The following is a 13,318-nucleotide window of genomic DNA, read 5'->3' as shown; positions in this document are numbered from 1 at the left end:
GTTCGTTAGCTCGGCACCGCAGGGCGCTGGGGGTTCGTTAGCTCTGTGACGTGGCACTGCAGGGCTCTGGGGTTCGTTAGCTCTGTGCCGTGGCACCGCAGGGCGCTGGGGTTCGTTAGCTCTGTGCCGTGGCACCGCAGGGCTCTGGGGTTCATTAGCTCTGTGCCGTGACACCGCAGGGCTCTGGGGGTTTGTTAGCTCAACGCTGCGGCACCGCAGGGCGCTAGGGTTCATTAGCTCTGTGCCGTGGCACTGCAGGGCTCTGGGGTTCGTTAGCTCTGTGCCATGGCACTGCAGGGCTCTGGGGTTCGTTAGCTCAGCTCCCTGACACTGCAGGGCTCTGCGGTTCGTTAGCTCTGTGCCGTGGCACCGCAGGGCTCTGGGGTTCGTTAGCTCTGTGCCATGGCATCGCAGGGCTCTGGGGTTCGTTAGCTCGGCGCCATGGCATCGCAGGGCTCTGGGGTTCGTTAGCTCGGCGCCGTGGCACCGCAGGGCTCTGTGGATTCGTTAGCTCAGCTCCGTGACACTGCAGGGCTCTGGGGTTCGTTAGCTCTGTGCCGTGGCACCGCAGGGCTCTGTGGGTTCGTTAGCTCTGTGCCGTGGCATCGCAGGGCTCTGTGGGTTCGTTAGCTCTGTGCCGTGGCATCGCAGGGCTCTGTGGGTTCGTTAGCTCTGTGCCGTGGCATCGCAGGGCTCTGTGGGTTCATTAGCTCGGTGCCGCGGCACTGCAGGGGTCCATGGGTATTTAGGTCACTTTGCGACACTGCAAAGTTAGACCCCCCTGCTCTGCCAATGCCCCTCATTCCTGACCCGCAGTCCTGACCGCCCACTCCAGGGCACTGCTCGGAGCCGGGACCTGGGCCCAGGAGCTGTGTTCCCAGGTGCTGGCACGGTGAGCTCGCCCCAGGGCGGTGGGGCTGGACTGCTTCCTGGAGACTCTGATCTCCCCGCCGCTAAGACAATAGCAGCCCCCCCCCCCCCCCCGGTGGAGCTGAGCCTGCTGGACCCCTCTCCCCCCCTCATTCCCTGATTGTGGAATTAGCTCCCCAGTCTGAGCTTTCACTTGAAAAACCACAACAGGCCGCACCTCCGCCAGTGTGACCCAGCCCCACCCATCCCAGCTGATTTCAGTGGTGCTACCTTGAGCTGTACTCCCTGACAAACCTGGCCTTCTGCGCCTCCCCTTCGCAGTTGGGCAAGCCTGAAAGCATGTCCTGGCATGGCAATGTCTGCCTGAGTCTGCAGGCAGCCTGCTCCAGCAGCTCGGCAGGCGGGTCGGGAATTCGCGGCACTCGGAAGACGTAGCTCCAAGGTTCCCAGGGCTTCTACACCCTCAGCCCAGTCAAAGCGTCCACGGTCCCAGCTCCCTGTCAGCAGGCAGGATGCTGGGGAGCCTGGAAGCCATAGGACTGCAGCCCCAGCTCCTGCCGTCCTCTGCTCCATTCCCTTTTGCGGAGAATTTTGAAGTTTTTCGGTTTCATTCCAAATCGGAAGGAAACCAGATTTTGCAACATCAAAATCCTCCTGCTAAACAGAACTGCCTTTCTCCGCCCAGCTGCAGTTCGAACCGCTCCTTTCTTCTCGATGGGGCATTACCTCTGAAACCTACTGATGTCTATTTAAAGGGCCACATTGATCTCTGTCGCACTGCTGCCCAGTTTGGCAGTTCCTGCACTTCTCCCACAAATCCAAACGGCCTCAGCCCACTTCCTCTGGTGCCCAACCCCCACACTGCCCCCTCCCCAGCTGCCCAACCCCCAGCTGCCTTCTGACAACTCCCACGCTGCGGCTCGGAGCTGCCAGCGCCACCCCCTGACCCATCACAGTGGGAAAGGGAAGGTCAGTGCAAAGCATATTGCCTCGCAGATCAAAGGAACGCTCCCAGGGGCTGCTGCTTATTTACATAGTTGCTTCATTAAAAACTCCTAATTTTAGCAAAGCTTCCCCAGAATCCCCAGTCTGCCAGAGGCAGCAGGATCCAGGGGCTTGCTGCAGAATTTAGATCTAGCTCCCCACAGAATTGATGGGGCCTTCTTGTTCTTTGGCTTGCAGCAGCACTTAGCAGCCCCAGCCATGGACCGCAACTCCATTGTGCTGGGCGCGGTACGTTATTTATTAGGTGGATTACGGTAGCACCTAGTAGCCCGAGTCAGGGGCCAGGACCCCGTTGTGCAGGGCGCTGTATGTTATTTATTAGGTGGATTACGGTAGCACCTAGCAGCCCGTGTCAGGGGCCAGGACCCCGTTGTGTAGGGTGCTGTACATTATTTATTAGGTGGATTATGGTAGCACCTAGCAGCCCGTGTCAGGGGCCAGGACCTCGTTGTGTAGGGCGCTGTACGTTATTTATTAGGTGGATTGCGGTAGCACCTCGCAGCCCGAGTCAGGGGCCAGGACCCCGTTGTGCAGAGTGCTGTAGAAACCCAGTCGATTTCCAATCTGATTCCCCACCCTATTCAAATTCCTCGCTGCATTTTCAGTCTGCATCTCTGGGGTGGGGGGGTTGTTTGGCAAAATCTGGGGGCTCTGAACCAACCCAGGTGGAGATCGGCATCTCCCCGAAAAGGCCCCAGTCTCTCCTTGCGTTTTCCCTAAAGCGGTTTTGCCATGGCTTATCTCCCGGTCGGTGTGTCCCCGCGGTGTGTTTCCTCCCAGAGCCTGCGGTGAGACCTGGCGCGCAGAGCTCTGGCGGCGAAGGGCGGAGCTGGGGAATCCGTGTGGGAGTTTCTTCACCTCCCAATAAAAATGGTTGTGAATACACACGCTCACGTCCCACCTTTTCCCCCCCAGCAAACTGCCCCGTGTTGCCGATGGTCTGATGGACCAGGCCGTTTGCCAGGGTCCAGCTGGCGTGATCAAACTCATGGCCAGTGGCTTATAGGTGCCGACAAGCTGCGGAGGGTCTCCCGGGAGGGGCCCCGCGCCGCAGGGGTTTGCACAGACTTTCAGCACTTCAGGGGTTCCTGGAGCTGGGACTCCAGGGGATTGTGCAGGCACCGTACTGAGGGGATCCCGTTCACTGGGTCCTTCGGAGCTTTGCCTCCGTGCCCTGGCTGCCATTTTGGATGCTAGTGCTGTAGGTGCCCCACAGCAGCGCTCCCTTCGGACTGCAGGGGGTGTATAAACCCAGCACAGAATCCAGCGGAGACGGCAGGCCGGCTCCTGGGCTAGTGTCCGTCTGTGCCTCGGTTTGCCCATCTGTACAATGGGGATAATGATACAGACCTCCTTTGGAAAGCGCTTTGCGATTGGTGGATGAAAGGCGCGGTCACAGTGCTGCTGACAGCGTGGGTGTGTGTGCGGGAGACGCGGGGGTCCGTGGCGGGTGAGGGGTGGCGGGGGCAGCTGGGCCCGTTGCCTGCCGGGGGTGGCAATGCACGGGCGCTCAGCGCTCTGTCCCGTCCCTAACCCGCCCTGTTCTCTGTCCCGTTTCCAGCCCAGGGCAAGGTGCTGGCGCCCAGCTCGGAGCCCCCGGAGCCCTGGCCCCCTGCGGCGGCCGTGACCCTGCCTGTGAGCTACCGCCTCTCCAACACCCGCCTGGCCTTCTTCCTGAAGGAGACGGGGGCGGGGCCGGGGGGGAACACCAGCGCCCCCCTGCAGCGCTCCGAGCCCTTCGTCGTCTTCCAGACCAAGGAGCTGCCCGTCCTCAACGTCTCGCTGGGTCCCTTCAGCACCGGGCTGGTCCTGCCCAAGGAGCAGCTCCAGCCCTCCAGCACCCTGGAGATCCCCGACCGCCTCACCGTCAACTGGAAGGTGCGAGCCTTCATCATCCAGCCGCGGGTGCTGGCCAGCCAGCCCGTGGTCCAGGTGCTCTTCTACGTGGCGGGCCGGGACTGGGACGACTTCGACGTGACCGACCGGCTGCCCTGCGTCCGGCTGCACGCCTTCCGCGAGGCCCGGGAGATCAAGAGCTCCTGCCGCCTGCGGGGCACCCTGGCCACCTGCCTGGTGCAGGCCGAGCTGCCCCATGCCTGGTTCGGCCCCTCGGCCGTGCCCCTGGGCAGGAGGAAGGTGCCGGAGGCTCTGGACCTGAGCGGCGAGAGCCAGCAGGCCGAGCTGTACTACACGCTGCATGCACCCGACGGGGCCGGGGAGTGCCCCGGAGAGACGGCCCCGCGCCGGGGGGGCAGCGCTGCCCGGACCGAGGGCCCCACGCAGCACCCCTTGCTGCGCATTGGCAGCATCAGCCTCTTCCAGCCCCCGCCCACCCAGCTGATGCAGGAGCACAGGTTGGACGGCAACATCTTCATCCGCCTGCCGGACAAGCCCCTCAAGCCGGGCGAAGTGCTCAGCATTCTCCTCTACCTAATGGCCAACTCCACCGTGGAGCACTTCACGCTCAGGTACGTCCGCGTGGCCGGGGACGAGCACGCTAGCCATGCCGAGCGCCGAGCCGACGCTCCAGCCTGCTGCTAGGAGGCGCTGTGCTGCTGGTGCTTGCCCTGAGCTGCTGCGTCGCTGCGCGCTGGGATACGGCCCACCCCAGAGCGGGCTGCATTTCAGCAGCGAGTGCAGCGATCTCTCCCAGGTTTGGAAAGGCGTTTGAGGTGCCTAAGTCCCATTGGTTTCATTGGGAGCTAGTTGGCTGGGTGCTTTCAAAAATCCGACGGGGAGCCTGTCTCCCGGGGTCAGGGGCAGCGGCGGGTGGGGAAAGGCGTGTGTTGCGCTGTGTGTGATATTTAATCCCCGGAGGTGATTCTTTAGGCCTTCTGGTGGGCGCGGGTGGGGAAGTGTCACGCGTTGTTATTGCGTAGCAGGTCCCCTGCTGCACAAGGCCCCCGATGCAGACGTCCCCGGGGAGTTAGCCGGACCCCTCAGACCGCTGCTCTGTCCCAGACTCCCCGTGTGCCCTTGGTCACATCACTTAGCGTATGATTGCCCCTGGAGCAGCTAGCTCGGGTCCTGAAGCAGCAGCAGCACCCAGAGCCCTGGTAGCATGTGGTGCCGCATCCTCACAGCTGAGTGCTGCTGACACCGCTACTGCGTACGTCACCCACCCCCAGGGAGCCAGGCTAGGACCCTGGGCCCGTTGCTTCCCCACACACAGAATTAAAGGAGACCTTTCCTAGCTGGTAGCAGCAGTAAGTCTGTTATCCGTTGTGTGGGCCAGTCTCTCCCTTTCACACACACACTGTCAGGACACACCCTTCCCAGACCCGTAGGCAGCATCCTTCACCCCTGCACCACCGCAGTGCACTGAACTCCCGCTCCGGATCGCCCCCTCGCCTGCCTCGGCCACCGGGCACCACACGCACACACAAAGCCGACGTTCTCTAGCTCAACTACAAGATATGGGCGGGATGCAGGAATCACTGGGTGAGGTTCTCTGGCCGGGGTGATGCAACGGGTCAGACTAGCTGATCAGTCACTGCCAGGCTGGGCTGGATTTGACCCCTGAATAACACCTCTCTCTCACATTAACCTCGAAACGCAGTATCACCCCGTCTGCCGGTGGGGAAACGGAGGCAGAGAACGCCTCTTTCCTGAGTTCCAGTCTAGTGCCCTACCTCTAACCCTAATGGCTACTAGCCGCCCCCATCTGAATACTGCCTGGCAGCCGCAACATTGTCCGCTGTGCTCCCTGGGGGAGGAAAAGTGCTGTGGGACATGACCGTCCTTCCCCCGGTATCTTTCCCGCCGTGTGTGGCCTTGCGGACGTGAGCCTTGCTCTCCTCTCCGGCTCTGCAGGGTGAAGGCCAAGAAGGGCGTCAACCTCGTCAACACCAAATCCAGGAACCTCCAGTGGCTGGTGAACTCTGAGCTGCTGACGGGCGGGAAGCACTCCACAGCCACCGTCGACGTGGCCAAGGCAGACGGCGCGCTGCCCAGGTAAGCGCCTCGCCGCGTCCCCTTCTCTTTCTCGGGGTCAGGGTCTGACCGAGCCACGGCGTCGGGAGGGAATTTCCCCCCGCTCGGATTGGCATGGACGGGTTCTTTGCCTTCCTCCGCAGTTTGGGGAACGGGTTGTCTGCTGGGATCCTCTGGACACGTCTCACCTGCCGCGGCATTGGTGCACCTCGCTCCCTCGCGCGCGTTCTCTGCCTGCGGCACGCCAGGGCTTAGTCTCCAGTTGGGCTCCACGCGGGTTTGCAGGAGATCTGGTGGCCCCTTCCGAGCTTAGACTCCATGACTCACTCGCCGGGGGGGCTCCTGTGCTGCCCCCTGAGGGCAGCGGCGCCCGTCTGAGGGGCGGGACCGTGGCGGTCTGTATCCTCCCGTTGCGACACGGCCCTTGGCGCTGCCCGGCCTGGCTGGCTGGGCCCATTCCTTGGCCGGGAGCATTGCAGGGGCGGGAGCAGCATTTGTGGCTCATTGCGGGGGGGGGGAGGGGAAGCGGGGTCTCATGTTGCCCTGCGGCAGCCCCCAAAGTGGTTGACTCTGAAGAAAGACCCCGTCCCCCCCCTCCTAGGCCAAGGGCTCTGGAGGGGCGTTGCATTAATTTAGATAGACTCAATGGGCCACAGATGTTCCCGGAACCCAGACACTGTCCAGCGTTACATCAGGCCTGGGCTGTGGCGTACCCGAGAGCTCGGCCTGCCTTGACCCATGGCAAACGCACCATGAAACAGATCTTCTTAAAGATCCAGAAAGGCAGGAAACCCAGCGAAAGCCTTGGCGCTGGGAAGCGTTCGGTCAGGCTTTGTCACTGTGACCTTGTCCCTTGGCCCCTTCCCCTTTAGCGGGAGAGAGAGTCAGAAGGGAGAAGCCCCTCGTCTGACCATCTGGTAGATGGTATCGAAGCTGGTGATCGTTGTCCTTGGGGGGAAAGGGAAGACGGGAGTTGAGCTGGGCTGGAGCTGCTGTTACAGCCCGATCCCGTTTCATCCCAGGGTGGGGGTTGGGATTCACAGCTGGAGCTGGTATCATCTGGGTCCCTCTCTCTGGCCCATGCTGGCCGGGCCATGCCTCAGGATTAGGGCAAAGAGGGTCCGGGGTCCCAGGACATGGTGGGGCTGGCAGCCATGATGGCAGTTTCTCTAGTAGCCTCTGTCTGTTCTTCTCCCTGTTCCTGGCTCCCCCACGTCTCTTTCATGTGGGGCCCAAGGAGGGAGTGGTGGACACAATAATCCAGCCCCTTGTTGCTTTGTCCCTCAGTTAGGCCTAATGTCCGACACACTAGATTTGGTTCATTAATTTCCGCTTCCACATCCCCTGATTGTCATCAGCATAAGTTCAACGCTCCGTGGACCACAATGCGGCCTTCACCTAGCGCGCAGTCAACTTGTGGAACTCCTTGCCTGAGGAGGTTGTGAAGGCTAGGACTATAACAGGGTTTAAAAGAGAACTGGATAAATTCATGGAGGTTAAGTCCATTAATGGCTATTAGCCAGGATGGGTAAGGTGTCCCTAGCCTCTGTTTGTCAGAGGGTGGAGATGGACGGCAGGAGAGAGATCACTTGATCATTACCTGTTAGGTTCACTCCCTCTGGGGCAGCTGGCATTGGCCACTGTCGGTAGACAGGATACTGGGCTGGATGGACCTTTGGTCTGACCCAGTACGGCCGTTCTTATGTTCTTATGTTCTTTTCAGTTCAGACTAGGGTTTTATGGGGGAGATGGGCCCTGAAGTTCTCCTGCATGTGCCAGGGATCTGGGTTGGGCTTTTTAAATCCTATTCCCGGCATGTGGTTCCCTGTCTCCCCTCCCCTCCGCAGCTCACATTTCTCCCAGGAGAACCCTGTCTCTCTGCCTAGCCACACACACACTCAGCTCCATCCACCCACTCACGAGGACCGGGGCTGAGACCCACCAAAGCTCATCTCCTGAAAGCCTCACGCTGTGAGCAGTGACACCTGGCGGCCACCCTTGAACACACCCGCACCCTGCGTCTCTTATCCCCCACTCCGAGTGGGGTCTCCTTGGAGCAGGCTTCCCCTTTAAAATTTGGCATCTGCCTGGACCTTGCCGGCTGCCCTCCTTCCCTGAACACACTGCCCAGAGCTGCACGCAATGCGCGTGTGCGGGGCCTTGCTGGGACTCCGATCGCCCGGCCGGCACGTGCTGGAGCTGATAAACTTGCCCTTCTGATCTAATGCGTCTGTGCAGCATGTTAGCCCACAGGAGAGCTCGTTATCTCTGCACAGCTCCTGGCGCTCGGATCCAGGCAGCGGCCCCGCTCCGGCCTGCACGGGGCTCACAATGCAGCCACGCTCGACGGGCCACCGGAGGAACCCTGCCCGCCCCAGATATACTCCCATCCCCATCCCCAGATTCCACTCCATTCCCCTGCTCTCCAGCCGGCCGGCCTGGGAGCTCATCAGAGCGGGGAGGAGATGCCAGCTGCATGTAGCGGCTTTGCTATTCACTGGGACCCTCTGCCCAATGCGCTCTGCTTAGGTGGGGCCCCAGCGTGGGGCTGGCTCTGTAAGGACCTGGGCATTTGGTGACTCCATCAGGGATCTGTCCCCTGGGCCCAGGACCCACCCTGCCTACCCCAGCAGGGATCCGTCCCCGGGGCTCTCACGTCTCTTGCTGACTGCTAGACGAGCTGATATTTGGGGAAGGAGAAGAGGCTGCCTTCCCCCTACGCAGCTCCGATCCCCAGAGCAACCACTTGAGCCTTCAGGACACAGGGACGATGCGATCTTATCTGGGCACCACAAGCTCCCCTAGATAGCCGGGCAGATCCCAGCTATGACCAGCTCCGGTGGCCTGTCTCCCACGGTGCTGCCAAGGACAGTGTGAGAAACCCCACAGCGGAGAGGTCTATGCCCTGGCGGCTGGGACGGCACCGGCGGTGGGGTGTGCAGTGGCAACGCTGTTTGTTTCCAGGAAGAGGCTCTCCGGCCCGCGGGGGCATGGGGCCAGCTGGGAAGCGGAGTACGGTCAGGGGTTGGGATCCTGGGTGGCTCCGCTGGCTGGTTTAACAGAGTCGGGGCAGAGTTTCTGGACGGAGCGCTGATCACGGACGCTGCCCCTTCGCGCCTGTGTCTGGGGAGACGAGAAGCCAGGGCTGTTGTTTTGTGCCGTATGGGAATGAATGGAGCGGGATGGCCGTGGGGAGCCCCGCGCCCAGCAAGGCCCAGCTGGGGCCGGCAGAATGGCAGTGGGCCAGGAGACAATCCAGCGGGAATCCCAGCAGGCTCTGTTAAAACCCTCCTGTTGAACTTGCTTAGTTCGTAGGGGCCTCTTCTTCTACAGGCAGATCCTTAGCCCCGGGAATTAGAAGCCCCAAGCGACAATAGACCCAGTTGCTGTAGGTGCTAGCTGGAGGCACTAGAGATACAGGCACCCAGGGGAGCGGGTTACAGGAGTGTGGGGCAGGTGGGGTTGGGAACTGGAGTTTCCTGCTCCTTTGAGAGCATCCATTCTGCGGGATTAACCCTTTGTGCCATGCAGCGATCACAAACACCTGCAGCAGGGGCTTGTGCCGCTCTCGGGTGGCGGGGTGGCCTGGAAGCAGCATGCCCCAGACGAATGCCGGCGAGAGCCCACCAAGCTGGGGCAGCTAGGGACAAGCCGCTCTCCAGAGTCACGCTGAGCTGCATGAAAGCGGCCTGTCCGCAGGGCGCCTGGTGAGCGGCAGCTCACCTGGGCAGGGGGCCTCGTGGAGAAGCCATTCTGGCTTTTGGGCGTATCCCCAATAACAGGCGTGGAGCCGGAGCCCGTGTGCGCGGTGGCAGGGATCTTGGGGCTGTCCTTAAAGCTATCTCAGGGTGGTGGGAATTCTGGGATCCATGTCTCCTGGAGTTCCACAGGCACTTTCCTCCATGCGGCCAGTGGAGTTTCTTCTGTCCCGACGCAGGAAAGCCAAGACACTTCCTGCTAATCAGAGCCTGGTCCAGGATTCCCCCAGGCAGCTGGACTAGACGGAGCCCTTCTCTGATTGGTGTCGTCCTTTGCCACCTGTCTCTTCGGTGCCAATTTAACTGGGGTCACATTTGTGGGGGATGATGCCAGAACGGGAGGGGCTGGAAGCTGGCTGCGTGGTGAGCTGGAGAGATCAGAGTGTCCCGGGGAGCCCTGCGCCCCTTTGGGAGCGAAGGAGGAGCTGCCACTGCTCGGCACAGACCCTGGAGCATTTAGCTGCGTGACAAGGATGGTGCTTGTCCTTGTTTGGTCTGAATTAATTCCAGGGAGCCAGGCCTCGAAGCTTGATCGTTCACTCCAAAAATACAGGCCTCTACCACTTGCATGAAAGGAGAACAACTTCTGCTGGTGCTAAAGGTGCTGCAGGCCCAACTATTTCATTCACTTGCTTGTGCAACGCAGGCAGTACGTTACACCTACCCCTTGGTCAACAGCTCAGCTGGGCTGGGAGGTCACATGGGAGGGAGGAGAGACATGCCAGCTAAACGAGGGCCACAAGAAAGCCCCAGACCTGTTGAGAGGAGCTGGCATTGGACTGCAGGGAGGATCAAACCAGATCTGGAGCTGGGCTGTAAGTTTGGCAGCACAAAATCAAGGGCACACTTTGACAACACCCCTCCCAGCCTCGAAGCCGGAGGTGGCCATCAGAGGGCTAATTCTGTTCAGCTCGCCCGGTGTGCACTCCGTGGGAATGGCTGATACATGTCTGGTGTGAGGGAGTTTTTAATTGAAAGAACAGCTTGTGAATTCCTTGAGGAAAGACAAGTCCAGATGCTCAGGAGAGATTCCTCAGCCTTGAAGGTGGACTGAAAGCTAAGCTGGAAATAGAGGTAAACTTAGATGTAGGCACTGGACACCCCTAATGCCTAGGCTGGGGGAGCTATTGACCATCATCATTGGTTTTAATCTGCCATAGTTTTAATCCAATGGCACTTCACAGTTTTCTAAAAGAAACCCTAGAATGTGCATTTCTGATGAGGTTTACTTGCAGTATATTAATCAGCCACTAGATGGCTCTGTGATGTAGAGTTCCAGGATCTGGTCCCTGGTAAACAAAGGCAACCAAGCTGGAACTCAAGTTCTGTGGAAGTGTTTATTTGTACCTATAGCTGCTGTCAATTTCTTTAGTAAATACCTCCTGCTTAGGAAGATCTGCGTCCCTCCATCACATGATGATGCCAGATACTTAAGCAACCTGAGATTTCCATAGTAAATTAGGAAGCGATGGAGAATTTCACAGATTGGGAAAGAAAGAACATCATCGTTACCATTACCATACTTATTTATTAAGTATCATTAATATAGCAGGACACATTCACACAGCTCCTTACAGACATCAGTTAACATAAGAGCCTGACCTCTAGGAGGTTACTGATCCAGCTAATTTAGCAACAGTTAAATCCGGTGTGATTTATGTTCAGAAATAAAGAATTATTAATTGTCATGATTAATTAATTAATCAATGTGTACAGTGGTAGCAGCTGGGTGCCCCAATCAAGGTCTCATTGTGCCAGGTGCTGCGCAAACATAAAAGGAGACAGACTCGTCCCTGGAGAGCTTAAAATCTAGTTAAGAAAAATTGACTAAAACTGATTGCTGTATTGAATACCCACTTCAGCAGTTAACCTCTAAGCCCATGGAGCAGGATGGGCTTAAACACAGGGAAATGCAGCAGAAGTGAACAAAGAAAGGGAGTGGGACCGGGACCGGGCGACTCATTGAGTTTGAAGCATTAGATGATTCAACAGACACGTCTGCATTTGAGACCCAAGTGAGTGTGTAACTGCCCTGGCGTGTGTGTTAACCTTTTCAGCAGGGGGCGCCGTAGAGCATACTAAACGAACACGCCATCCTCTGAAGCAGCTGATGCTGAGCGTTGTCAGAGACAGGACGCTGGGCTAGAGGGACCCCTGCTCTGATCCGGTGTGGCTGTTCCTGTTCTGTTCGTGCTTATGTGGGAGTAAATCCAGAGTCACACCCATTGACTTCAGCAGCCAGAGCTGGTGGAACCATTCACATAATCAATTTCACAGTATTCTCCTAATGAATTGTTCAGCTACAATACGGTGGGTTTGTAACCTGCTGCAAAAATGTGTTCTGCGTCCCCTTTCAGTGGCCAGTCTCCGTAAAGGATCACTACTGCGGCTAGCTAAAAGAGTTGGATTCCTTCAGCTCACATGGTAGAGGCCTGCGCTTTCGGATCTGCAGATTAAAAAATTAAATTAATGGAGATATCCCATCTCCTAGAACTGGAAGGGACCTTGAAAGGTCATTGAGTCCAGCCCCCTGCCTTCACTAGCAGAACCAAGTACTGATTTTGCCCCAGATCCCTAAGTGGCCCCCTCAAGGACTGAACTCACAACCCTGGGTTTAGCAGGCCAATGCCCAAACCACTGAGCTATCCCTCCCCCCCTCATCTTTGATTCAAACCCTGCTGATAACCCAGGGGAGTGAGGATGTGGTGACAGTTTCATTATTTGCCCAGCTACCTAAGCTGGGTGAGTCGCTCAAGGCTGTTTGCAAACATACACAGTTCCGGGCATTTTTTCAAATGCGCTGTTGACAAATAATCATATTTTTTTCCAGTCTTCACCGATCTGGAACCTAACCAGGAGCACAGTGATCAGCAGCAAGCTGCTAGTGCCTGGGGAAAGGTGATTAGGTCCCTAATTTGGTTCCTGAACCTCAGTGATGTGTTTACATGTGTGTAACACGGATTCATTGAAAAATGTCCCGATTGCAGTGCTTTGCATTCCCTTGTGAGTGGGTTGGGAGTGGGCAGACATCCCTGTGACTGGGGCAGGATAGGAGGGGGAGTCAGGGGAGGTCCTGAGGCTTGGCCAGGGGAGAGGGACAGCTGGATCACCCAAGGAGGATCCGAGGAGTTCTGACTTGTTCCCAGGCCCATTCCAGCCCATCTGGGTCCCATTCTCCACTCCTCAGCCTGATCCTGAGCACGACCACAGCTGCTCCAGCCTCTCTGAATCCCGCGCTCACTCCCCACACAGCCCCGGGTGGGCAGGAGCCCGGAGGCAGAGCCCCCCAAATACTTCAATTGAGGGGGGCTAGTCCCCCACCGCCGTGGTGCTGCACTGCCTATGGATCTGACTAAGGAGTGAGAGGTTTGGATTGCGGATCGTTGGGAATGAAAGTTCCTCTTGTTTGGTGCTTTGTGCGGAAAAAGTCCGTCCAAAGGAAAGGAGCAATGGCAGGACATGGCAGCTAACAGCAACAGAGAGCATGGAGACCCAATCAGCTAGCAGCACAGGGACCCCTGGGTGCGAAGAGAGAGGACATGGCATAGTGCATTGATCCTAATAAAGGATCCTGACCCTCAGTGCCCTGGGCCTACAGGGAGCGCTCAACATCTTGCAGGTTCAGGCCTGGACACTTAACTGGAATTGATCAAAAAATGGAATTTTCATCCTGTGGGAAACTCCAGAATATCAGAATGTTTTCTGACATCAGGACAAAGCACGGAAATATCGAAACGTCTCGCAAAATGGAA

At 58.3% G+C, this 13,318-nt stretch overlaps 1 protein-coding gene across 1 annotated transcript in view; it reads left to right on the top strand.

The window, feature by feature from the left end:
* The window catches only part of TMEM132E (transmembrane protein 132E), a 113,963-nt gene that overhangs the window by 63,891 nt on the left and 36,754 nt on the right, over positions 1–13,318 (top strand). The window contains exons 2-3 of the mRNA XM_065418520.1: positions 3,437–4,343; positions 5,689–5,829. Of these exons, the coding sequence (XP_065274592.1) occupies positions 3,437–4,343; positions 5,689–5,829 (1,048 nt within the window). The remainder of the gene's footprint in view (positions 1–3,436; positions 4,344–5,688; positions 5,830–13,318) is intronic.

Source organism: Emys orbicularis, chromosome 17, assembly GCF_028017835.1.
Source record: "Emys orbicularis isolate rEmyOrb1 chromosome 17, rEmyOrb1.hap1, whole genome shotgun sequence".
Lineage (NCBI taxonomy): Eukaryota > Metazoa > Chordata > Testudines > Emydidae > Emys > Emys orbicularis.
Note: the sequence above shows the minus strand (reverse complement) of the source record. Positions and strands in the feature narration are given on the sequence as shown.